The sequence below is a fragment of the Strix uralensis genome, chromosome 2, assembly GCF_047716275.1.
Source record: "Strix uralensis isolate ZFMK-TIS-50842 chromosome 2, bStrUra1, whole genome shotgun sequence".
Classification (NCBI taxonomy): domain Eukaryota; kingdom Metazoa; phylum Chordata; class Aves; order Strigiformes; family Strigidae; genus Strix; species Strix uralensis.
In genome coordinates, this window is record NC_133973.1 from 129,250,514 (window position 1) to 129,278,039 (window position 27,526).

Here is a 27,526-nt window from a genome sequence, read left to right on the forward strand (position 1 = left end):
AAAATATGGCAATGTACATTCCCTAAATCTTCTTTAAATTAACAAATCATTACCAAATTGATTGTATTTTCTGCAGTTGCTTCATAGTCTTCCTCCACACTTAACTCTTGTTTTTAGGTTAATTTCTTGACTGAAATTATTAAGGGTATTTGTGGAGAATTCATAGGTGGTCTCTTGCTGCTGAAAGAATAATATCAGTAGTGTCAATCTCAAAGACAGTCTGCAAATGCTTTGTGTCCAAAAGTGAGGAAAAAAAATCTAGGTTGATATGTCTTGTGCAGCTGGTTCCCTCATTGTATCAGCAAAGATTTTGCATCCTTGATTTCAAAGATGTTAAACTCCATGTAAACAAAATAATGTTGCTTTATTTGTAAACAAAAGAACAGTCTCAAGAAATCAGAAGTAGTACCAGTATTTCTAAAAAGCCTAACAAACTGAAGCTCTTTACTGGGAAAATACTAGCATCACCTCAGAAGGGAACTGTCTGCTCAAATATGGTCCTAACAAACTAATTGACCATATAATAAGAGTTTTGTTTCTCTCCCTCCACTGTGGTTAATAGACCAGTAGACAAAGCAATGTTTTGGGGTCAGTTTATATATATGAACTTTGACTTGGTGGGTAAGAGTTGTGGATTGCTTCTTTTTTCTGTACAGCACGTTTTATGTCTGCCTAAAATAATACCACTTTCCCTTTCTTGCAGTAACATATGCGTAGACATTACTGCATTTTTGACATTATGTAGAACCACTGGTCTTTTCCTATGTCACGTCCTCCAGCCACCAGAGAGATTTAGCTGTTTCCCTTTCTTACATGTGGCCTTTTATTTCACAGTGTTTTCATTATGTTCTTTATGCAGTGGGTATTGGCTCAGAACCAATCAAGAAACCACCCACCAATATAAGAACAAGTATTTTCTGTCTTAGTGCAGGCTTTGGATATTATATGGTTTTAACAAGGCCCATGTTCCTCTCATCCAGCTTCACATCTGGCAAGTAGGGGATGGCAGATTTTGACTACTTCCTTTCTAAAATTTTTTTAGCAGGAAACCATCACCTTTAAGAAAAGTGTGGGAAGCAAGGAAGGAAAACATTTGGGCTTCTCTGGAGATCTACTAGAAACATGGAGAAGTTACTGCAGTTTTCTAATATCAGTGTAGTAGCTCTGTACTGGTACTCTTAGGTGGAAAAAAAGAGCCTGATTTTTTTCTACCAAAACACAGGTTGAGCAAGAAGAGTTTCATTGGTCCCTTACTCATCCTTTATCCTTTTTTACTTCTACTGCCCTCAAAGATGATCCAAGTGCTCATCCATCAGGCCTCCTTCAGAGACAGAATTCTAACCAAATATTTTTTTCATGTATTTCTTTTTTTCATCCTATTCAAGTCTGAAATTATCTCTCAGAACTCCTCGGGCCAAAGTGGGATTTTTCACATGGCTTCTTATGGTCAGAATTCATATTGGGAATCTCAGTTGGGTGGCACTGTGATAAGTGTTTCTGTCAGCTCAATGCTGTGGGAGTGGCTGCATTAAAAATATGTACAATAGGGTACGTTTGACAAATGAATAGCGCAGAGTGTTCTTGAGCACACCATGTCTCTGAGCTGCTTTAATGCACAACCTAATGTTTAAACACAGAAAAAGTGGAGAAATGAACATTTAAACTTCATATTCATCTAGTGGCCCATACTGAGAAAAAACAGTCAGTTGTTCCGCTCACTCGCCAAAAAGAAGTTTATACCTGGGTCTTCACAATTACTAAACCAGACAGTGTTTTAAGTGCTGTTTTCCTTTTTAATGAAAACCACGTCATGTATTCATCCCACCTAACTGTAAGAATTCATAAGGTAGGTATGTGCTCTGCAACTAATTAGTCTTGCTTCCATAGATTGGTCAGTCTTGAAGCCTTCTTAGAGATGACACTAATTGCATCACCCAAATACCAATTCCTCTCCATTTATTATGGAGTATAGACAACCAGAGGTGGATATCACATGACAGTAGTCTATGCCTGATAAGGAGAGTTTCATTGTGTACCTACTCTGAATATCTAAGCCATTCATGCTTGCACATTACTGGAAATAATTTTGATCCATCAACGTTGAGATTATTCAGCCAACACACTACCATGGCACAACTCTTTTGACCTTGAATGAAGAAACCAGAAGAGATATTGAGGAATTCCTAAGTATAAATGGAATATGACTCTTCAACTGTCCAACAAACAAGCTGCTCTTCTTTTAGTCATATTTTCTTTCAGTGGGCATTGGTAAGTCAAAGGCAGTCCTTTTCATGTAAGGGAAGTTTGGCTATTATCAGAAACATGCAGTCTGGTAGAGCAAACTTTTTGAGTGTTTGTGTAGGTAAGTTTACCTAAGGGAAGAAGAGAACAATATGTAAGTGAAAGGGAACTGCATTTGGTATTCAATTATCATTCAAAGTAATTTATCTACTCATTTTCTTCATCAACTTCTTCCATTTCTGGAATGGAAAAAAAAACATTTCACAAACTCAAGAGCTCGCTCAGTGCTTGAAGTCATGCCAATAAAAAATTCAGGTGCACCTGCTTATTCAACGGGCTATGCAAAAACTTAATTTGACAGAAACTGTAAATCTGTGAACAATTACCATTGTCATTGCTGGGTCTCAAAAAAGCAGTTATCTTCAAAATACAAAGACTTTTTTGTCCACTCAGTGTTCCTATAGTTACTACAGTAATTGCTTACTTAGGAAAGCAATATTGAGGATTAATATTTTAAAGCTCTATACCAAACATAGCACCTTCTGGTTACTGCAGGCCATAGTTGTCTTTTTCTCTCTTTTTGATATCCTACAGGAAAGGGAGGGACCAAAATTATTCTGTGACTATGACCCCTGCCACTTTTACAGGTTCTCCTTCCCAGTTGACATTTTGCACAGAAAAAGCTACAGGCAAGGAGACAGCGCTGACTCCAAGTCACCTTCTGTGGTAGGTGGACTGCCAACCAGCCACGTGCTGATCTGAGTCTGTGTTACTGCTGGAGCAAGGTTGTTCTGTGCTACGTATTTCCCAGTCTTTTGCCAACCTCCTTTGTCCATGGAGGGAATGGGATTCAGATCACACTGTCAGCAGGAGGAATCAGCTGGCCAAGAATAGGTAGAAATAGCAGCATTTCAGCTGAAATGCACCAGTAGAGTGACTAGTGTGTTACATTGCAGCGACTTTCATTTGGAGGACAGACTTTTGTTCAAGTGAAATTGATAATGTTTATACTCTGTTCTGTTTGTTTCCATGCAGGATAGTCCTGAGGGTGGCTCTTCAGCAGTTCTCTGTAACAGGAATGAAATGGATTTGTGAGAATGTTTTATACCTCTGATAGTAATATTTCTCATTAGAGCAAGGTCAGGATCCTGGAATGATTAAAGTTCCCATGGAAGAATCTGTTTCAGAGTCAGGAACTTCTCTGTCTGTATTCACATGAATCGGTCACAGTGGCACAGATCTGACCTCACTTTGGATAGGTTTGGGGACTTCACAACAGAAACAATCCCATCCCCATCACCTTCCTGCTGTTCAGCAGAAGGTGCCAGTCTGGATGCATACATAAGCAGGGGTGACTTCAAATCCCGAAAGGAACCTACCAGTTGTATTTCACCCAGTCAATACTCTATTCTCACTGCAGAAAGAAGATAGTGTATCACACAGCAGCATAATTGGAGGTTTTATTCTTTCAACCTTCGTTAGAAGCACTCCCCCACTCAGATCGGAACTCTCTGAGTAGAGAAATAGGAGCACCAGTGTCAGATGTTGAATTATATGAGAGCATTAGACCACTTTCCCCAGCACAGAAAAAACGTTCTTAAGAAGGTATGGAGTTTCCTGAGAAGCTTAGTGTTACTGAATTTTAAACTTTTTTAAATGTAAAGTCATGTGCATTTCTATGAATTTCAATAGGGAAGTCTGTTTATACCTCAAGCTCTCCTTTCTATGTGTGCATGCTGATTGCATTTAACTAAGAACCTCACATATCAGTTTTGAGTCTCTTGTTGAGTGCGCTGGAATTCTTTGGTGGAAAACAGTGATGGGAGTTGCGCAGGAGAAGGTAGCTGGACATAAAATGCATGCATACGTACTTAACTTAAAGATACTGGAAATAACAGAAGAAACAAGAAGAAATCACATCAATGTTATTATTTTTTATTAATTTTACAAAATTTAAAATGCTTATAACAATTGAAATAACACCATTCTGACTTTGAATAATGGGACCAATACTCTTATTCAGAAAGGTAAAATGTAAGTCAAATTTCCTCAGTTGGAGTTCCTGAATACTCCTACTAATATGAATCAGAGTTGTAATGCTGCAAAAGTTCTACTTACCCATTTTGGCAAGTATAGCCACTTTAAACATAAAATTCACTCTCTGGAAAGAGCAAAGAATGAATTATAAGGAGAACACATAGAAGAGTTCCCTAGAGTAAATTCAACCATTTTGTGTTAGTTCTTTATTCAGATGCCCTGCAAACCAGTTTCATTCTCCTAAAATAATTTTTTGTGAGCAAATCTGAGAGCACCTGTATTCTACAATCTTTTAGTCACATCTGATGCACCCCATTATTCACATAAACCTCCATAAACATGTATGAGTTTGTGTTCCCCTTTTATACTCTTCTTGCAAGTGTCCTCCTCAGAGTTCTGTATTCTGTTTTCCTCTCTTGTGTCCTGTTTTCTACTGATGAACATAAGGGCCAGACCAAACAAGAGCTTATAGAAGAATCCTTACCCTTCAATAATGTTGAAGGAGTTTCACAGCTAGGTTCATTGTGGGATTTCTGAGTTTTCCCAGCTACTAAGAGCTGGGTTACTTCCTTGGACAGACCTAGAACAGTCTTGGAAGTGTTAGGTTTTCAGTGCCTCCTTTACACCTATGCACAACTGAGAGTCAAAAATTAGTCATAAATTCCTTAAAAGCACACTGGTATAATATAGATATCCCTATGAAGACTAGGTACACTTTGGAATCTATGAAGAGAAGTGAGCACATCTTAATGCCTCTTTCTTTGTCATCCTAAACAAAACGTTTAAGATTGATCAGATGAATTGCACACTACAAAAGACAACTTCCCTGTATTTACTCTGAAGAGAACATGAAGTTTATATATAAAACTCTACAAAATAGACATATAAAATCAGGCCCTGGCATTCCTCAAGGATGGAAGGTCAAGAACAACTAAGGATTCTGAGAGTAGCACCTTTTATATACCCTGGCAGGCTACTATTTTCTTTTAAAATGTGTTGTATAGCATACTTTGTGCCTTCTTAGTCTCCTTCTGCATAATACACTTGCTGTTAGGATACTTGCTTGGGAAGCAAGAATAATTGTCTTGATTTTAATTATGTCATTAACTATAAGTATGCTAGATTGTGCCCACCTTGCTCCATCTCCTCCATCTTGTCTAGTAGGGACTAGATATTGTTGTATATGTGTATATATATATGAATACAAACACATCATATCAATTTTTTCCTTTTTTTTTTTTTTGAGTTTAACTTACAGATTTCTTTGTAAGAAAGCAGCACTTGGCTCATCTTGGCCATTACAATATCACCTTTTTGTCTACACTCTGTCTTTGATTGTGCTGCCTGAGTCCCACAGGGTTTATTCATTCTGGAACTGAGGAAAATCCAAATTAGTATTCCCTTAGCCTCATTATTTTCAGTCTTAAAGTGGTAGAGTGTTTAGCATGCTCTTTGGAGATATTAATTATACCTGGAGACTTATTCATACTCTTTTTACCCCTGAAATTTTCTGTACACAAGAGCTCCTCAGAGTGCAAAGATTCAGAACATGTTCAGCCTTGCCCAATGTGTTAGTATCTATAGGTGCTACTGCCACAGAAATAATGAGTGTTACCATAGTGGGCTTATAAAATGTAGTCATTATGTCTCCTTACTCAGGTACTGGCTTATTTATTTTTTTGGGGGACGCTATTGCAAGCAGGTACAGGAAGCTTTCATTTTATTTACATTAAAAATTGTGTCAAAATACAGGGGAAATTTCCTGGTAGAGGAAAAATGCCTACCATCAGTGGAGAAGACAGTGACTAATTTTATGGGTTCTGTAAAACGGTTGTGAATGACGGGAAGGGAGGAGGGAAGAAAGAGGGATGAAGAGAGCAAAGGTAAAGAGCCTTTTATATATCTGTATTTACTGAGACCCTGTTTAAAAGGTCAATGAGAGACATTAGGAATGCAAGTGCCATGGCCACCCCCATCCATTCTGTTTGCCTCCTTTAATCTTTGATCCAGATGCTCCAAACATCTGGCACAGTGAACTCTGACTCTGGGATCTGATTCATGGGAAGTCCTTGGGGATGTGTGTGTAGGATCTGCTTTGCATCCACTGTGGCTGTATCCACACAAGTCTGTGTTTCCTGCTTGTGTGGGGATCATCTCCCTCATCTGCTGTGGGCCACCCACCACCCTGCCAGCCAGCTGGGTGTCTGTTGCCAGTGAGAGGTGGCCGCTTTCTGACTCCCTCATCATACACACTGTTGCTGGGGGAGGCAGAGAACTGCTGTGACAGCAAAGCAATGTCACCTCCCCTCTCCCCAGGTCCCTCCAACACTGCTTTCCTTCCAGGACCCCTGTGTACAGTAGTATCACTTTGCCTTCGGTCTCACCTTTCCCTTCCACAGAAACATCCCTCCCCTCCTTCTTCCATTCTCTACAAAAATCTGTTGCCTCTTTGTGTCCAGCCTCCTGACCTTCTAGTAATTTTACAGTGCATGGTTAATGGGAAAGACAATGTCTGAGGGGAGTGCAGGTCTGGGGAGAAAGAGGAAGGCTGCTCCTTACGCATCACCCCACTAGGGCAGTGACAGGAATGGGGAAGCCCCGGGTAACTAGTGGGCCCTCCTCTCTCATGTAAACAATCTCCATCCCTTTCAACACCAACACAGAGGCTTTTGGATCTGAGTAGAGGGAACAAACAGTTAGAGCCACGCACACATGCACTCAGTGCCCTCTGCTTTAAGGATTGCCTCTGCCAGTGACTACAGGAGCCAGAAGAGCTGGGAAGGATGTGAAGCAGGTGCCAGCTGATAGGCTTCCCAGCCAGTCAGTCCCAGGCTGGGACTGAAGTAGGATGTGAAGGAGACGGAGGCCAGGCTCCACACCTGGTAAGGACATATGGGATCCCTATCCTTCACCTTTGGAATGAAAGGAGCAGTCAAGCTGGTAATCTGGTGGAAAAGAGACAGCAGTAAAGAGATCACAGGGGATTAGGAGCACAGATGGAGCTGTAACAAGACTGTCCCTCTTCCTCTGTTCCCCAACAACTTTATCAAAGTTACCTCAGGTGGGCAGGGGTGTGGAGGAGGACATGTTGCAGGTTGGATGTGGCAAATGGGGGACCCTGGGGGAGCCACACCAAATAGCGGCCAGGATTTGGGTCATTCAGTAGTTGTTTAAAAACAAAAAAAAAAGAAGATAATATTTTAAGCAGCAGCCCAAAGAGGGGGGAACCAGCAGGGAGTGCTAAGCTGTGGAGCAGCAGCAGAGAGTGGCTGTTAATTCTCAAAAATGGATGCACGAACTAATCCTCCCCTGCAAATACATCCTGGTAAATGGTCGGACCCAGCAGCCTTTTAAATGCTAGATCAGCTTTTACTTAAACGACATTTTGCTTTATTATTTATTTATTTTATTCCACTTTATTTATTTATTTACTAATAATAGCTTTGGATAGAGAGATGATCTCGGTCTGGTGTGGTGTTGCAATGGTTCCTTCTTGTTTGTTGTTGTTGCTGCTGCAGTAAGAGTGCAGGGAGGTGTTGAGTTTGTCAGGGCTCAGGCTACCTAGGACCCCTCCCACCCGCACACGCGTACCCACACCCCGACATCCCCACATCCCACGCTCAGAGCCGCGGTGCCCGGCCCTGTGCCGAGGTCCCTGCCCATCCCGGGCGGAGGAGCGGAGCGGGACGGCTGAGTGGGAAGGGGTGCAGGAGCCGGGGTGTGTAGGGCCGAGCCGTGACAGGGAGGAGGGGGGGCGGGGGGGAAGCTCTGGGAGGATGCAGGGTTGCCGGAGGAGATGATAAAGCCTCGGCTGGCTTCGGGAGGGAAGGGTTAACCGAGGAAAGGCAGATGTGTGGGGAGCAGGTAGTTGGCAGGAGAGAGGGGTGCTGTGAGGGTTGTGGGAGGGTGAGGAAGCAGAAGGGTTGGAGGATACCGAGCTTGTGGGCAGAAGGGAGGCAAATGAGAGACCTGCCCGTGGGTCTGCAGAGACGGTCCGGGGGCGCTGGCTGCGGAGCCGGGGGGCTGGCAGGAAACTGTGGGTCCAGGGGCCCCGGGGGAGGCAGAGGGGAGGGAGCTTGGCAGGAGAGGGGGCGGCTGCAGGTGGCACCTGCTGTGGGGAGGAGCGGGACAGCCCGCGGGGGGCAGGAGCAGGGGGGCACATCCCGCCGGGGGGCGGACAGCTCGGGCTGCCCTTGGCAGGGGCATCGCGCCTCGCCTCGCCTTGCCCGGTGCCGTCGCCCTGCAGCCAAGGGAAGGGGCGAGGGCTGGAGAGGGCAACCTGCCCTTCCAGTGGCAAACAGTCCCTCCTTTCTGCTTGATACCGCTGTCTGTGTGTGCGTGCGGGGGGGGGGGGGGGGGGGTGGGGGTGGCGCGAAAGGGTAGTCGCTGCTCTCACATCCCCCTCTCTCCCCTTGCCAGGGAGCAGCAGGCAGAGCCCAGGGCTGGCAGGCTGCTTGGTTTCCTAGAGGGATCTATGCCACTTGGTGGCACTAAAAAGTTGCGCTGAAGCCCGGCGCTCTCCCGGTGCGCAGGGCCCCCTCGTCCCCCAAGCCCGGACCCGCAGGTGCGGCAGCGGAACGCCCGGGCCACCTTGCAGCGCGGCCCCGGGGGGACGGGGAAACTTTGGCGGAGCCGGTTGGCAAAAGGCTGCCGGGACCGCAGGGGTGAACTCTTCCCCGCGACTCAGTTTTAAAAAGACCCTCCCGAAGCAGCTACCGCTTTTTTTTTTTTTTTTTTTTTTTTTCCCCCTTTTCCTCTTTTTGTTCGGATGGTGCTGTTCTGAACCGATCGTCGCTTTGTTACTTGCTGGAGGGTAGTGCGGAAGGGAGGTGTCGGTTTATAGGGGGACTTTGCAACCTTCAGAGCATCTGGAGAGATTTCCTCGCAGGGCGGAATGCAGGGTTAGCCCCTTATGTGCATATGTGAGGAGGAGCGGAGGTGTTTAAGCAGGTGGGTCAAGCTGCAGCAAGTATTTAGGAAGACCAAGGCTGTGGTGGCAGAGAGCACAGACCCATCTGTTGTTTCATCTTTGTTTGTTTATTCCTCCTCCTCACGCCTTCCCTCCCCCCCCCCCCCCCCCCCCCCCCTTAAATCCAGGGACCATTCACGCGTCTTGCAAATGAGACTTGGGCGATGCTGAGAGAACGGCGTGTTGCATGGCGTGTGTGTATGTGCATGCATTCGCGGGGGTAGGATACTCGGTCCTCAGCATTTGCCTGTGATCAGAAGAAAACAGGATGTGCCCATAGCTGGAGGAGTGACAATGCTAGCCGAGCGGGGCTCACCTGCTGGTGATCTTTGCAGAGGCATTTGAGGATTATTCAGCTCTGGAAGGTCGGTGCGAGGAATGCTATCTCTGCCGTGGTTGAAAATAAGAGGTGCCAACTCCTACCCATCTTGATTATTGCCACCGAAAGGACCGCTTTACCGCCACTGTAGGAAGAGGCAATTGCTACCACTGACAAGGTAATGCTGTGGGGTGGGAGAGGGGATTTATGTGCCCTGGGTTGCAGACAGAAACCCTGTGGATGCAGGAGGAACTCTTTTCCCTCCCCCCCCCCCCCCCCTTCTGCTTTTGCTCTGTGCCCTGGTTGCCGGAGGACAAGCACAGCTCCTGGGGGGCCAGCAAGCCAACCAGTGGGGCGCACCTCCAGGGGCTGCTGGGGCATCAGCAGGTCAGGGCGCTGGAGGACAGCAGGCACTGATCCTTCCCCAGGAGCAGGATATGTGTGGGTCTGGGGGGGACTGGGGTACTGCAATACTCAGGCTTGGTGGTGTGTGTGATATCGCCCTTCAGTTCACCAGTGGGGATTTGTCTTGCCAGGAAGGGATAATGGAAACGGGGATGTATCTGTTTTCCAGAGACAGCCAGGCTTAGCTCAGCCATAGACTTTTCTGTGTGACCTTGGGACAAATCACTTTGGCTCTGCTCGGTGAGTCCCGTCTGTTCCTTATTTAATAATTGGAGCTAATGTCTCTGCGTGCAAAAATGATTCATTAGGGGTTGAGAGGACAGCGATACCACTAGACGAGCAGGGAGACAGAGACCTAAGAACCAGTGTGTATGCACACATATACGTCTGTATGCACAGCCACTTAGTTGTAGCAGGGCAGGTAGCTATGCTGGGAGTTAACCTTGTCCAATAGTTTCCTCTATGTATTTCATTTATTTGTAAAAAATGTGGTCCTGCATGACAAATGTGACCATCATGGCAATTTTTACCACTGGCTGATTTTTAAGGTTGGGGTTTTTTTTTCCCTTCCTTAAACCTGCCCGGGAGGGGAACGCTGGCGGCGGGCGGTGCTCAGCACCAGGGACAGCGCCCGCTCCCGCTGCCCGCTCCCGCTGCCCTTTCCCGCTTCCCGCTCCTGCTGCCCTCTCCCGCTGCCCGCTGCCCGCTCCCGCTCCCGCTGCCCGCTCCCGCTCCCGCTGCCCGCTGCCCGCTCCTGCTGCCCTCTGTCTCTCCCGCTGCCCGCTCCCGCTGCCCGCTCCCGCTGCCCTCTGCCTCTCCCGCTGCCCGCTCCCGCTGCCCGCTCCTGCTGCCCGCTGCCCGCTCCTGCTGCCCGCTCCCGCTCCAAGCTGCCCGCTCCCGCTGCCCGCTGCCTTCTCCCGCTGCCCGTTCCCGCTGCCCGCAGGCAGCGCTGTCCCGAACCCCGGGACCCCGCCGCCCCAGCAGCCCCACTTCCATTCGATCTCCTACCCGGGAAGGGCTTTCTGGTGGTGATGGGAGTGACTGGGTGTAGGGGGATGCCGGACTTTTCTTTCTTCTAGTCTTGAGGAAAAAGTGGGGGCATCAACTCGAAAGTGGAGTGACGAAGGTCTGCCTTGAAAACACACTGCTCTAAACAATCCTGAAAGGGAAAGATGTATAGTGGAGTTGACCGTCAGGCTCTTTTCATTCTCTATGACTTTTTTTATTACTGTATTCCTAAACGTTTCTATCATATACTAATATTTTGCGCATTCTCAAATACTTTAACTACATGCTAATATTTATGCTACATTATCAGGGATACCAGGGTTAGTCATTATTTTAAACGATCAGAGAGTATTTTTGGGTTCTTTATATAGGTTCTTTGTAATTTCATTTACCAACATGTGTATGGCTTTTTTGGTATAGGGGTAGTACTGGAATGCGACTGTAACACCACTCTTGTTGCGACTTGCTAGAAGATGGTTTTTGGAATTGTTACCGCTTTTTCTTGGTCACCTCCTCCAGATCATACAGTTCTGTCACTTAATAAAATGTCTAGGATTACAGCTGAAATCACACCAGAGCTATTAGTTCCTGCATCATATGGTATAACAGGTTTTTGGTAACAGCAGCAATAAATAGTATATTCGGTGGAACTGCGGAGATCATTGCAAGTTTTGCTGGGAAGTTAAGCACCTACATATTAAAACCAAAATTGTTTCATCAACCAGAAAGCCTGTCTGTGTGGGCATAATATGCGGAAGAACTTCCTGGGATTGCTAAGGATCTTGCTGATAATTATACCATTCTATGTTTATTACCTATGAAGGCATGAGATCAGCATATTAGTCTGCTATTTTCAGTGCCTGTTCTGGCCAAAAGACTAAAATTCTTCTGTGCTTCTTAGTTTCCTCCTATTTCTAAGTGGAATTATAGAAAACTGTTTCACAGTGTCTCCTGTTGTATAAGGCTGTTTCCTTTGTCAAAGGGCTTGATCCAAAGCTTGCTGGAATTCACAGAGCCGATAATGTAATGACTAATGGTTGTTTGATCTTTTTAAATCTTTTGGGGGTTTTTTTGGTGAATAGAAAATTTAAAGGGCAGTAGAAATCTCAAAACAGAACAGTGTGCTCATGTTCATGTTTTCCAACTAAAGACCATTTGAGTGCATCAGATTTTGTATGACCAAAGTGAATTACCGCTGAGGAGTGGGTGTGTGGGACCTCCTGCAAACTGAGCCTCTCTGTAACATTGGGAGATAGATTGCCAGAATAACTTGAACCCAATATTTAGCATTTGCAATGCCACTAGCCAGCAGATCTGAGCAAAGACATTCTGAAGGTACAGTTTTTCCTCACATTGTTCCCCACTGAGATAAGCCAAGAGGTCTCTCTCCCTGTGTAATTGTTTTTCTAAAGGCAGTTCCATCTTTTGCTATCCAAAGATCTTCACTGTGAGATAAGTGGCCGGACTGACAGAAGTTGCTTGTTGTTAAGGGTTTGTCTTCTCTGATGATGAAATCTGGGTTAGTTCCTTGGGATATACTGATTTGATTCATATCTATATCAACCTATATTATGTCATAGCTGATGGCACCGAATTAATTGCAGTATGTACTGTAAATGAATGCCTGGAAAGCATTTAATCAGCAGGTACATGGTTGTAAGCTATGCAAACATAGCACGTAAGCAAATTTTTTCACTACAGATCAATGGATTTTGGTGTCTTAAGTTTAGGACCTTAGGACTTTTCTTAGACTGCTCTGTTTCAGAAAATCCTTTAAAGAGATGTTAAATTTTAGATAAGTCTTTACAGATATTTGACCAATAACGTTCTTCATGTGCTTAAGACTGAGCATATTCCTAAGTGTTTTCCTGGATTGGACTGTAAATTCTCACTCCACCACAGCACCAGTCTGTGGTTCAGTAATGTGGCATTTTAATTTTATTACTTAAATCTGCCTGAAGATTTAGAGACTATGAACAAACAGTCTGTAAATTTATAAAATTGTAACAAAAAAAGAATCTGAATGAAGATGTTGCTCTTTCTCTCTTTTTATTTTTTTTCCCTTATACCAAACAGGCTAAATCAAAATCTTCCCTTTGCTGAGTTTATATTCTACTTATTAGAAGCCACACAGTCAAGAGAATTCAGATTGCAAAAAAGACAGGTCCTTCACTCTAGGGTCACTAGTGGGCGCTGCTATAATAATGTAAGTCACAAGGGGAAAGGGTTTAATTCTTAAGGTTTAAACACAGTTACACCTGCGGCAGTTAGAAGCTCTTAAGAAAAGTCAGACGTGTTCCATGTATAAACGCTCAGCCACGTACATAGGGGAAAATCAGCCCATTGTGAACTGCCGTTCATAGTTTGATATTTGATCAATATTTAATTAATTAGATATTAGGGCTTTTCTTGTTTCTTTTGGTCTGTACAGACTGTAAGTATAGATGGACTTACATTTGAGGTTGAAATAAATAATTTTAAAAATTGCATTATGTTTCATGGAATATTACAGATGTTAATTTTCTACTCGGTTAAACCTCAACATGAAGTGGCTGGAACTCTGCCCTAAAGGAACAGCTGAGAATTTCTCCTGACAGAGACTGGCATAAAGTTTTTACTGCCAGGGAGAGAAGAGGTTATAGAAACATGCCAAGTGCTTCATCAGATCTGTGTCTTCTGTCATCTGGGTAGCCCTTAAATTTTTGTCTGGGGCAGGACTGAGCAAAGGACAGATAGGCAGAATTATCTTTCTGCCTTACTACTTCTGCAGTTGCTTCAAGTGGGAAGCTAGTGCACCAGAAGACTGAGACCAAAGTGTCTGTCATCTACTGTTAAAACGTGTGACTTCAGGATTAATTTATAGTTAGATCCATAGCTGAAATAAGCTAAGAAGCTTGATACACCAGTAATTAAGTGCCTGATTCCATTTTGCCTATGTTGCAGTAAATTAAGAATAACTCCCTTGATGCTGAAGGAATTGAACAGAGTGAAAAGCAAATTTGACCCTAAGTGCTGTGCATGTTGGTTTGCTTGTCCATCAATGAAAACAAGTAAATGCAGATAAATTATTAACTGAGAAACAATTCTCATTACTTTACGCATTTGTTCAAGAGTTCGCTGTCTTTGATGCTGCTGATACCTCTGTTCTCAGTCTGAAGACTATAGCATGTCAAACTCCCTTTAGGGTTATCCCTAACAATTTAAGCAGGAGTTATACTTAAGCTTATGAAATTTTGCTTAATTTTATTACTCATCCTGCTTGTAATAACAAGCTTCCTGTAGTAGGAAAGAATAGCAATCAAAATATGGAGTGACTTCTATGTGATTCTCCTGGGACAGAATAGCAGTAAAATTGTATATTTGAACAGTTCCCTTGGACATACTCTCTTCAGGAAGATGTTCTTCAGGAAATGTAATCAGTGTGTGTAGTCTATCAGTCTTTTCTCAAGCATTTTGGCCTAAATGGGATGTGTTACCTGATTACTCTCATGGCATCTTCACATGGCATAACCACCTGTATCCAGTGGAAGGATGGCAGGCACTAAGCACCAGTTGAAATACAGAAAATTCTGTTTAAACAAAAATAATCATTTTTACTGTAACTGTAGTCAAACACTGGAACAGGTTGACCAGAATGGTTGTGGAGTCTTCATCCTCAGAGATATTAAAAACCTAACTGGACATGAAGCTAAGAAACATGCTTTAGTTGAACTTGCTTTAAGCAGGGTGGATGGACCAGACAACTTCCTGAGGTGCCTTCCCACCTCAACCATTCTGTGATTTTCAGGTTTATAAGAGGTTTATGGGTCTGTTATACAAATAAAAAAATCTGTTGAAGTTTAGCAGACTCACTTAGCCATGTCAATATAAATTCCAGGTTGTTTCACTACATCATGAAAGCCCACAGAAAGTACTGACTTCAGTTGCTTTGGATATGAATCCCAAACGTAATACTATAAAACATAAGCAGTGTTCTTGGTGTAATTAGTAACAGCTTTGTAATTCCCAAGTAAATTGACTTTCACTTTAGTACAGTGGAGTATGTGAAGAATGTTCATTAATTCTGGAGCAACTGCAGTCTGCATCTGGCCCCTTCTTTTCCCTTGGATGCCATGGAGTGGAAGGATTTGATTGCTTTCAGAACTTGCTTTTGGGCCATAAGAACTCCCTAGCCATGAGATCTGCTATTATTATGGAACTAGAAATATAAAGGAGACCTTCAGCTTTGTTTCATTCTTTACCCTGTAATTTTATACTGATAGATATAACTGTAGACAGAGAAGAACAAACAGCTGTTCTTTGGAGTGAAGAAGACAAAAATGGCCTTGCTGGTCTCTTTTTCTCATATATCCTGTATGGAAATTGTTTAATGCATAGGCATAGTACCAAGAGCAGTATTACTAAACTTGACCAGAAACCTGGTTGATGTGTGTTGTAAAATTACAATGGTGGATGGGGATTGGATTTTTTTTGTGTGACACAAGCTCACCCAATCCTCTGAACTCTGTCTATTTGTACACACGCAGCTGCACAGGCAGCTAGGTTATAAAAAGGTATTTAATTGTATATCCAGTTACAGTCTGAGGCAGAGCTGGCATTTGTCTAGATATACTTGTGCTCTGTACATGTAGCTTTAATTTGAGAAGCTCAGAAAAATAAGCATCCATGGTTTTAAATAACAGAGTACTATTTCTGTTCAAATGTTAATAAGTTAGTTAAAAATTAAAGATCTTTTAAAATTGATAATGCATTAAATTATTTGGAGGTATAGGAATTTAAAAGCTGAGATATTGTACAAACATATCGCCTGTCATTCATCCTTCAGACTATAATTCGGTCGGTACTATCTTCAGAGTCATGAAACAAACAATTTGAAGACACAAGCAGTAGTGATATTCTGTAATTAGAGACTAATTAACCTGAATTGAGCAGCTGTTATTCCTTAGTGGCAAAGGGTTACAGTATTGATAAGCCAACCCTTCACAGACTAAAAAAAAAAAATTCTTAAAATGTTCTACAGTTGTCTGAACCTTACTTCATTACTAACACTTTCTATTACTAAAAATTAGTATTACATGAACATATTAATATTGCAATTAATATTACAAAAACATTTCTATCCAATGTTTTCTCTTTTCAAGGATTTGGATTTCATTTGGGAATACTCACTGAAACTATGGCATGATTTCCTCTGTGCAAATAGCTTATAATTTACAGATGTCTAGGTAAAATAATAATTAAACAAGTCTAACATCAAGAAGAAAAGTGTTTTTAGGTTGACCTGTTTCATCTTCAGAAGTAGGAAGATTTTCACTGTGGCACTGTACTGATTGACCTAGCTGTGAGGGGTAAATTCAAGATAAAATTACTGCTAGATTTTCAACCTGGAAGAAACAGATGTAGATTGGTATGGCAAGGCTTTATTTTACTTTGCAACACCAGAGTACTGTTAGAGTTATTGTTAATAGATTATAAAAGATTGGTGTGTCTGAAATGTATGGAGATTTATTTTTTTTTTAACATCAAAAGATTTATGTCAATAAAACTGAGATCAGGCTCTGTCCCAGAATTTTGCACTTGTTTTGTCAATAATGAAACGGTACATGTGGTTCACTAAGTAGCTCAGCATCTTCCTAGATTTAAGAGTGTCCTTAACTTTCTGTACTATCAATGGATTCACTGGCAGGTGTCGAGCAATAGATACAGAATAGGTACAGAATATTTTCAAGTTCCCTTAACCACAACCCAATTCTTTGCTCATTCTTTTTTTTTTTTTTCTTTTTTTTTTTTTTTTTATCCTTCAACACTAAAACTGAGTGCAGATTGCATTGCAGACTATTGGCAAACATATCAGATCAAATATTTTAGGCACTAATGCATCTGTATAGTCTCTGTGTTGACTTCTTTCTACCAGCGAAGTCTGTATAGTTGTCTACAGTACCAGGATTTGTTGAATTGCTTATTAGTGATTTTTGATTTAAGGATATAAAAAGATGAAAATAATTTCACTGTTCTGATGTTTTAGAATTGTTGTTCCTCTGCTGAAAAATTCACTGCTGAAAACAAATACATAATACAACCCAAGGTACATTAGTGTGACATATGCATTTGTGATATAGAAAGTGTCTGAAAGCAAAGGGAGTTGTTTTCGAAGACACACATTAGAAATGACAACATTTTTCTTCTATGGAATTAAATACTTGTCCATTTTTTGTGGTTTTGAAAACATTTCCGAAAAGAATTTTTAAACAAAAGTGTCAAAATGAAAGACACTGGTTTATACCAGCAGAAGTACAAGCCCAAGATTGTGAAACACTGAAGTAAAATAAAGTTTTCCAGCTCAAAAATTATGGAAATTAGTGTATATAGAAGAAAATGTATTACAGTCATTGACAACAGTAGGAATAGATGCAATTTTAGAACAGATTACAAAGCTGATTTTATGACTAATTTTAAAGTTCTTTCTCTTATTTATTCATTTTTGAAGGTTATGAGGATTATGATCACATGTGCAGCTCTGCATAGCTGTCCACTCGGAGATGATGGTGACTCCTTAGAGAATACACGCAAACTCCTGGTTAACCATCAGCATAGTGCTCCTTTTATCCAAAAGATTTGATAACTGCTTTTCACCAGCTCTCCAATTTTGTTACATCATGTTGTGTCTACCAGCCTAAACCATTTCCTAAAATGGTCCTTTTGCTGTTCCTTGCAATCCTATTATTGAAAGAAGATGTCTGTGGGAACTTCGGGCTTTTGGTTTCAGCACAGGCCAATGAAAGGAGGGTGGTTGCACACATGCCTGGTGATATTATCATTGGAGCTCTATTCTCTGTCCATCATCAACCAACTGTTGACAAGGTTCATGAGAGGAAATGTGGAGAGGTAAGAGAGCAGTATGGCATTCAGAGAGTGGAGGCAATGCTACATACCCTTGACAGAATTAATTTGGACCCCACACTGTTGCCAAATATAACACTAGGATGTGAAATAAGGGACTCCTGCTGGCATTCTGCTGTGGCTCTGGAGCAGAGCATTGAGTTTATAAGGGACTCTCTAATTTCATCAGAAGAAGAAGAAGGGATGGTGCGATGTGTGGATGGATCATCATCGTCTTTCCGCTCCAAGAAACCCATTGTTGGTGTTATTGGACCTGGCTCTAGCTCAGTTGCTATCCAGGTCCAGAACTTGTTGCAGCTTTTCAATATACCTCAGATTGCTTATTCTGCCACAAGCATGGACCTAAGTGACAAAACTCTGTTCAAGTATTTTATGAGAGTTGTGCCATCTGATGCACAGCAAGCACGGGCTATGGTGGACATTGTCAAGCGCTATAACTGGACCTATGTTTCTGCTGTACATACTGAAGGTAAGAAGTTATTTTTTTCCATATAAGGATGCCTTCGAAATACTTTGTTGAGGTCTAATAGATAGATGATTATAGTTTGATGTTGTTGGGATTTTGCCAGTCATTTGTCAACAGTATAGACTTTTACTTTACTTAATAATATCTTCACATTCTCTATGGGGCTGAAGTAACATCATGTTGATAACGGCTGAAAACAAAGTTTGAAATACAGAACTCTGTGTGCTCTAGGGCAACTTGTCGTTAAAAGTGTTTAGTCTGGAGTCTCCAAAGTGACCTTAATTTAATTTAGTCAGCATTAATTTATTTTTCTTTATCTACCAATCAGTGTATTTATGTAGAATAACCATTTTGACTATATTAGTATCAATGGGTAAGGAGATAAGGGAAAGTGTCTGGTCTTCCTAGTGCAGAAGGGAACTAAATCATCATTTGAAACTGTAGCTGAGTAAGAATGCGTTCCTGCTTAATATCTGAGCCACAGAGGCATGGCTACTAGAAAACATGTAATTCTGGCTAATATTTGAATGCAAGTTGTCCCAGATCCTTGACACCAGAACTGTACCTACTTCTTGCTCTGTGTCTGTCCATTGGTTTCAAGAGTGAACAAGAGAAGTCTATTCTAATCTTCTTCACACATTTATGCTCCATCAGGTGTCCAAAAAAATCTATGTGCTAAATTGCTTTCTTCTTTTTATTAATTTGAGTTATAGCTTAACCTTTTTACCCAGTGTTCAGAAGAATATATAATTAAAAGAAAATGTTATGGAAAAGCTTAAATGATTTCGTTATTCCTTGTATTGACAGAGTTGAGTGGGTTCATCTTGCTACAAATGACTAAAATTTCATACTGCCTTAAGAGCAGGTTTCACCAGCCTTTGTCTAATGACACCACCATTTAATGAGTTTTCTGGAATTAAGTTCTGTGGCGAATGTAAGGGTCTTACCGGGTCGCCTCTGTTCAAACAGACAAATGCTGAATGGAAGGCTCAGAATATGATCTGGGAATGAAAAATTTTATTAAGAGATTGAGTAGTGGTGGCGACATTGCTGAACAGCAGCAGATGCTGCTAGCTTTATTACAACCAATAGAAAGCAGATTGTCCTTCCCACACACTGAGTATGCTTCTCTGGCAGACTTTATACTATTCAAAGACCTTTTAGGGGAGATGCTGGACCAATGCTAGTATGTAGAGATCTTTTTCCTCCTACAGATATGTAGACAGATCGTGCTGCAGTATTAAAAAAAAAAAAAAAGTTAGAACTTGCATGCAGATTGTTGCAATCATATTTCCATCATGATAATAAAATCTGGTAAATAACTGCAGGCTCTTTTGTATGGGGACTCATGAATATATTACAGTGTATATAACAGTGTATAAATCACTCTATGTTACATCATGGAGTGAAGGTATTCTGTGCCAGCTGATGCCTTTGGCATCGCTTGGTGTGCAGCCTTCGCTTCACAAATATGTATGAATAACACCATAGTCAAAAATAATGCCACCGATGCATCACAATTAGCATAAGATTTTATATCCTGTCTACTTTTGATGACTCGTCTAATTTTTGCTACGAACAACTTTTACACCTCTGGTTATTGAGAGGGGATACTTATATATTCAGTGTGGGAATTGTCAAGCTTATATCAAGGTCTGATTCTGCACAGAGTGAGAATACTTACTTTTACCACTTCCCATGGACACTCTTGTTTGGAGCAGATGGTAACATATGGCGTGTTAATCTTATGGCAGAGGAACTTTGCACTGTGCATTGGAAAAAAGGGAATAGGGACACAAGGGTTGAAACTGGATGTAGCTGCTATGGGCAAGACAAGAGTAGTAAATGATGGAGAAGCTGAGTGTGAAGAAGGAGAAATTATGAATGATATATCTAGTATAACATGTGCCTACTTCTGCCCGTATTAAGGTGGGGAAGATAGGTGGTACATTGTTAATACCTGAGGCATCATATCATTCATGCATATTTACAGCAATATAACTCTGGACTTCAGTGAACGAACATTAAACATAAGTTCTGGGAACATGATGATCCTATGATCTATTTTCATAGTCTGGGTATGATGATGAATATGTTCTCCAGTTAAATAACACCACATAAATGTTTTCTAACAAAAAAACATATGGTATTTATAATGAAGTAGAAAAATACAAACTGGTCAAGGTATTTCTTTGAAATGTGACAATGTTTGATGTTCTGGGCACTTTCCAAAAATTATGGCAGATGTTACCTGTTCCAGTAACAGAAAGATTTTTAAAAAACACCAAAAAAATCCTATAGATGAATGTTAAAGAAAAGGAATTGAGTAAATAAGTAAAAGAGATATTATTTATTTAAATTATTTTTATTTTGTAATTATTTTTCATTTTAATATAGTATATGTTTACTTGTGAACATTCTGAATATGACCCTCTACTCAGTGTCCTACATTCATAGGTATTATTTAAAAATTTAAAAAAAAAAAATGTTGAATCCCACTCCTTGCAATTTTTATCAACCTAGGATCTTGCCCACCCATTAAGAGTGGTCCTTCTTTCAGCACCTCCAGTAATTCTGGTCATCTGCATTCATTATCTTTAGCTAACCTTCATGCATTAGCCAGACTCTTCTGAAATACGATCTCTGGCTTCTGGGAAGAATTTCCAAGGAGAGGGAGGGTCCTCTCTTTCAAAACTGGATGGGAAGAAAAGAAGAGGTAAAAAAGCTTGTTTGTTTCATGGCTTTGGTAGTTTCATTGGCAGATAAAGTTACAGGTCTCTTTTTGGTCTAGTATAAAAAAAAACCTGGCATTAGGTCAGTAGAGCCTTGTTTGAATCGTTCCTTCTGCACTTACTAATATTCTGTGTCTGCAGGAGATTAATATTTTGGGAGGTTGACCTGAAGTTGTTTTGTTAAATCCTTATTCAAGACTTCCAGATTTAAAATACACAAAAATCCTGAAAGGTTATCGTAAGCTTTGCTCTTTTGACATTTAGCATCATGATATAATCTAGGTGATGCATCCAGGTGTACAAATAACCACTAAGAGGAAATAATTTCCTAACAATGGGGAGGTAGCAAGAACTTCTGTGAGTGGAGCTCTTGTAATTTTAAGGAGGAAATTTCTGCAACCCAATTAATAGGAAATATGAGTAACAAATGAAGGATATTTCTCATAAAGCAATAGTCATCTCCACTTACTGTAGTGTATTTTACACATGCCAATCAGAAATATTGGCAATTCTTAGCTAGTCTTAGATTGCAACTCCCCTTGCTCAGCTCTGTCAGGAATGATATGTGCCACTGGCATCATTATCTTTCTCCACTCTTCAACTCTTTCCTTGCATTTAATGATTTGCGGGTCTCTACTCTGAAACAATCTGGATTTAAAATAAATCTTTTTCACCCACCATCAGGGCACTTTTTAAAAAAGCCTCATTAGTTCTGGAATCCAGGTCATACTGTGGTCCCACAAAGAGACATGTTAACACTGCATGGCGGGGAGGTAGGAGTTAGCAGGCAAAGAGGGAAAATGTGATGAGAAACTCCTTGTAGTGTGGACCTAACACTTAAAGCCTGAAGCAAGCGCCTTCAACTTTATGGATTGCTACAACAGGCATGAAGGGTGTGCTGAAGATCATTTTATTTGAAGTTTGCATATTCATCTAATTCTTTCAGATGTCCTTATGGATGCTTTTTCTCCACCACTGCGATAGGAGCATAGCTTAAACAAACTTTACTTAAATTTAAACCAACTTTCACTCATTAAACTAACTCTGTAGAGAGACAGCAGTCAATAATGCAGCCAAGAACTCAGTCTATGCTTCTCTCTGAGGCAAAGTAGCTCAGCAGAGAGAAGCCCCCTGGTTTAATCCCACAATTTCTCAGAGCACATTAAGGATCTTTTTTAGCTCATGTAACAATTGTCCAACCCCAGGAAAACTAATGCATGTAGAAGGGTGTAGAGAGGAAAATTTGTGCCTGTATCTGGATTTTGGGTGCTGGTGGTTGGCATGCAAATGGGCCATGCAGCTCAAGCACCCCTGGCATTTTGTCTCAGCCTTTTCTTGCTTAACCACTTGGCACCACAACTAATTGGAAATGGTTGAGGAAACCAGGGAGAAGCTGGATATCTGCCACAAGAGACAAAGAACTGTCTGTTTACCTCATTTCCCATATGAAAGCATTCCCTGGTTTTTTTGAAAGATCAGAGAAAAATATATACAATTTTCTCTTCTCCCATAATTTCAGTTTGAAGCCCTCATTGAAAGCCCATTTGAAGTCAATACTCCCCTGTTGACTAGACTGACATTTGGATCAGGCCTTCTTAGTCAGAAACAAGGTCAATCCCTGAGTGTCTGTGCTTAAAATTTGCCTGGAGCCAAATGAATTAATAATTTGAAAGGCATTTTTCATTGCCATTGGAAACCATTTATTGTGCCACTCTGAATGGAGTGAAGAGGTGATGTACACTGGAAAAATAGAACTGCACAGGGGTACAATTGAAATACAATAGTCCAAATTTATTGGGGGTGGCAAGGGATAAATTTTGCTCCATTATGTAAAAGGTGTGATTTACTTCTGAACACAGGCTTAAGAAAGAAGCCACCTTGTTAACATTTTCTTTAGACAGCTTTGCAGGTAAAAAATGGATCAAACTCAACCTCAAAGTCCTCTCTGTTTAATATCACTTTCCTCCATTTAAATTTATCATAAGTGCATATGAAGAGGTGGTTCACGTTAATTTTCTTAGCACTCAGGCAAGCATAACAAAAGCAGAACTTTTTTCCTGCAGATAAGGGTTATTTCACACATTTACTTTCATATTTGTTCAAATGTGCCTGGTTACAAGCCTATTTTTTGCCTACATCCTTTGCTACAAAGTGAAGAGCAAAATGAAAATTAGTCATAATCTGTGAGAACAGGATGAAGAAATGAACGAAAAAACTGCAACAAGTTGACCTTAAACCTGCTGCTTGGAACAAATTGTACTTATATGACATTGTGGAGATTGTCTTTCAGACTCTAGATTTCTCCTTTAGATACAAAAACTATATCATCAAACAGTATAGAAATATTGTTTTCACAAAATAATATAATTGAAAATTAGATTAATTTTATTTTAAACATAGATGCTTTTTCCATGCTTTATATGCAGAAAAACCACATAGAAATAATGTACCAAGAAAGGTCATTGCTAGTCTATGAAAATATTTTCAATTTCAGACAGAATTTATTTCTAAAAATCTATTTCTGAAAATTGAAGAATGTCTTGCCTAAAGACTGGAGAATGTTCTATTTCAACAAAGTTTCATTTTTGCTCTTAGGTAAAAAAAATACTTTTGTTTTGTGTTTTTTTTTTTTTTAAGTACTTGTATTTTTTAATTTTTTTTGAGACTTTTAAACTCTTTCAAACATAAATGTTGAGATTGAGATGATCACAATTTGATATGTTCTCAATCACATTGATCATGTAGCAAAAATAAAAAATATCTCTTTTCTGAAAGAAAATATGGGAAATGGAAAACCCAGTTCCAGTCCTATCCTGTTGAGGTGTTTGCTCATTTTTATTGAATGTTGACATCTATAACAGAGGCAGCTCTTTCTTTTTCCCATTTTTTTTTCCCAATTTCAAATATTTATCCTAGCATCACAATCGTGAAAAGTGAGCAAATCTATCAATCAGCTGGAAATATTGAGATAGAAAATGGAAGTGACATCAAGTTAATATTTACTTTGTTCTGCAGTGACAGTAACCGGACAGCACTTTAACACTGCTGGCAGACTGATCAGGCCAGACATACCCATGGTGAAGTATCTTGACTGACAAAAAAATACAAAATTATGGGTATACTCTGGAGTGTAATGGGAATGAGGATTGTTAGGGGAAATACCATGAGACAACAAAGGGAAGGTGAGCAAGGAGGTGTACTATTCTAAAGTTTTTTAAAAGTCACTTTGAAAAGAACGATATAGGGTAGACATAGCTAAAACCAGGACATTTGGATCTTCAAAATACTACTTTGCTTCTTTTCTTTAGGTGCTAAGTGTTTGAATGTCACTTTTGCCTTCACTTAGGCTCTATAGCTACTCAGTGGAAGTTGCAGTGTCATGAAACTTTCCTTCATTGAGAAGAAACAGTGGGAGTCCAGCATCCTCCAGCTTCATCTTAAATTTGTCTTTTTCCTTAGGCCTGGAAATGGCACAGTTCTTGTCCCCATCCCCAGGGTGCAAATCTCCAGTCAAGGAGGGATCTGTCAAATTGATGAGATATGGAAATCTTTCAGGAAACAAAGTTTCACTGCACAGTGACTGCTGGGTCAGATCAGTTTTATGAAAGATGGTCCTTCTAATATATACTATCAGATAACCATGGGTAGTGTCAGTGGTTCACTTTCCTGTATATCTTGTTGATATTGTCTTTGAGATGAAAGAACACGTGCTATAGACTTGACTGGAAAACAGATGTTCCACAGAATTAAAAAAAAAAAAAAAAAAAAAAAGGTCCCGAAGTACTTTTTACTCCAACTCAGAATTGACAGCCAAAATAACATTTTTTAGTGAATGAAAGCTATGATAAAATTCAGAAGTTGATCAAAATAAACTGCTTGTCTTGTGGTTATATTAAAAGAGTCGATAAAAGGCAACTTTATAAGTCAAATGGAAACCTCATTCAAAAAGGTGTCAACTTTTAAAATTTTTCCACAAGTATTAATGTTTTTTGACAGTTTTGATAAAAGGTGTTTTACTCAGGGAAGAGCTGAAAGGTTTCCCCCCATACCATTTTATTTGGCACGTCTTCTATAACAGCAATCCTGTATACAAATTGAACAATTTTGGATACATTGTCATCTCATTAATCCAATAATTAAGCAGGGGCTGATGAACCAGGTCCCATTATTCATTATTTCTGATGATTTTTGGTATTTCTGCATCTGTAGTATTACTTTTCTTTCTTATTCTTGAAACCACAGATTTTTCTTTTTCCATGCATGCTACCTAGTAACAGAAAATTTAAATAATGAATTTGTGAAGTAATTTTTCCTAGCTTTCAAAGTCAAAAGTACCGTTAGTACACTTTGGTATGAGAAAAAAACCACAAAACTTTATTTCATATTTCTTGATATAGATCCTGTTACAGACAATTGTGATGGGAGTCAGGAAGAATGGGAGACAGAAAAAAGTCACCCAACATCACTGGAAGGACTAGGATGAGAACCCACTTTCCAGAGTGCTAGTTTAAGACCCCAGTTATGAAAAGACTTTACCAGATAATAGAATTTAACTTCCTACATAAACAAGGAAAAGGAAGATGCCCTGTACTTGTCAGTATCTTTAGGCATTGTAGGGAGCTTAATAGTGCAGGAGTTAAACTAATGTTGCTTCAAAATTGTAAAGTTCTTGTATAGTTAAGAGACAGAATAGATATTTACATTGTTACATAAATGAAGGATTACTTCCTGTACTTACAAGAGCTAGCTTGTGATTTCTCTGAAAGCCAAGAAAGGCAAAAGGCCTGTGCTGGATCTTTTAAACTTTTCAGTCTTTCCTAAGGCAGTTCTGACTAGCTGATTCTTGAATCATGCAGGAGACAGTGATCTTGGAGGTGAATCAAAAATTACAGACTTTGTTTTAATTTAATGTGGAAGCCACTGGATAGAAGATAACATTGGATCAGTCTTACCAAAATCTGATTGCAGGCTCTGATGATGTGGAGGCATACCATACTGTAATGCAGAGTATTATACATAAATATATTGTATGCATATGCATTAAAGAAGTGATTGCGAAGGTTGTTAACAAAAGAGTTACCATCTACTTTGGCAACGGAATTTTGAGACAATACCGTTCATAAATCACAGCCTTGTTTTTCAATTAACATAATTTAACTCATCATTCTAAATACGTGGACTGGAAAAAAAAAAAACAAAAAAAAAACCAAAAAACACAAACCACCAAGATTTCCTGTAATTGAGGGGTTTGATTTTTTTTGCTTTCTGGAAGTGTCTGGCAACATTTATGGCTGACCAGATACATCATCCAGGTGTTATATGTGGAAACCTCCACATAAAATCTATTACATAGGCAAAGGGCAGACAAACAATCTATAGGGAAGGGCTATTGGTCCAAGTGCAATACGTACTAGACAAACTGGCAAGATAATAACTGAGGTCACTGGTAAACCAGCACACTGAATGAATCCCATGGCCAAAATCCAACCTAACTGTTGAGAACAGTGGGAACATGAGGAAAATTATCTGTTCTTCAGTCTATTGTGATCTAGTCAAATGCTTCTTATTTGTCCTTAACTAGGGTTTAATTTGATTTTTTTTACCTTTTCTTCCTGAGATAGATTTCTTCTAACTTCCTAGATGATGTTACAGGCATTAGGAAGAAGATGAGTAGAGGTACTGCCAAAAGAAAGGTGCAAAATTGTAGTGAGAGGTCTAGGATCGGGATCCAGGATCTAGAAAATTACCTTACCTCTGTGCAAAGTTTTTTTGTGAACAGGATAGTTACAGCAGATGAACCAGTTGTCCAACATTGTTATTTTGGAGTGCATAAAGCTTTAGGCAAGTATATATGAACTACAGTTGATCTAGCATGACAGAGTCACAGAACATGTTCACCTTTCACTGATTTGAAATTACAGAAGTCTATTCTTCATATCTTAATTTTGCTATGTAAGATAGGTAATAAAATGACAACTAGTCGTCTGTAGTTATTGCTTGGGCTAAAACATATTTTTTATGAAGATACACATAGAGTGTCTTCACTTAAGGCCTTCCTGTAAAGACCAAGTTGATTTCCAGATGTTAAGTTATTCTTATGTCTTGTATAAACATTTACAGTTTTGTCAAATCCATTTTTTAAGAACATGTACCCTATTTTGTTCCATTTTAGGGGAATTGGTACTCCATTTACTTTTTCAGTTTGCAGTTAGGCAGGAAATTGTCTTCCATGGCTATCAACCAATGTAGATTGAGCCCTGGCTAAAATAAAGGCCATCAAAGTTGCATACTATTTTTAAGTCTCTTTCACCTGGAGAATCCAGACTTAGTCCAGATGTCTTCTCAAGTTCAGGTTTTAAAGTCCAGGTTCTCATTTTAAAAATCTGATTATATACTATTCAGCAATTCTACATTTATTTTGTCTTAAAACCTTGAGTATCACAGTTGTT

The 27,526-nt window shown here is 40.3% G+C and overlaps 1 protein-coding gene across 1 annotated transcript in view; it reads left to right on the forward strand.

Annotated features, from left to right (window-relative positions):
- The first annotated feature begins 9,479 nt into the window (after window positions 1-9,479).
- GRM5 (glutamate metabotropic receptor 5) overlaps window positions 9,480-27,526 on the forward strand; it is a 288,751-nt gene continuing 270,704 nt past the window's right edge. Inside the window, exons 1-2 of the mRNA XM_074860303.1 lie at window positions 9,480-9,744; window positions 17,467-18,348. Of these exons, the coding sequence (XP_074716404.1) occupies window positions 17,670-18,348 (679 nt within the window). The 5' untranslated portion in view covers window positions 9,480-9,744; window positions 17,467-17,669. The remainder of the gene's footprint in view (window positions 9,745-17,466; window positions 18,349-27,526) is intronic.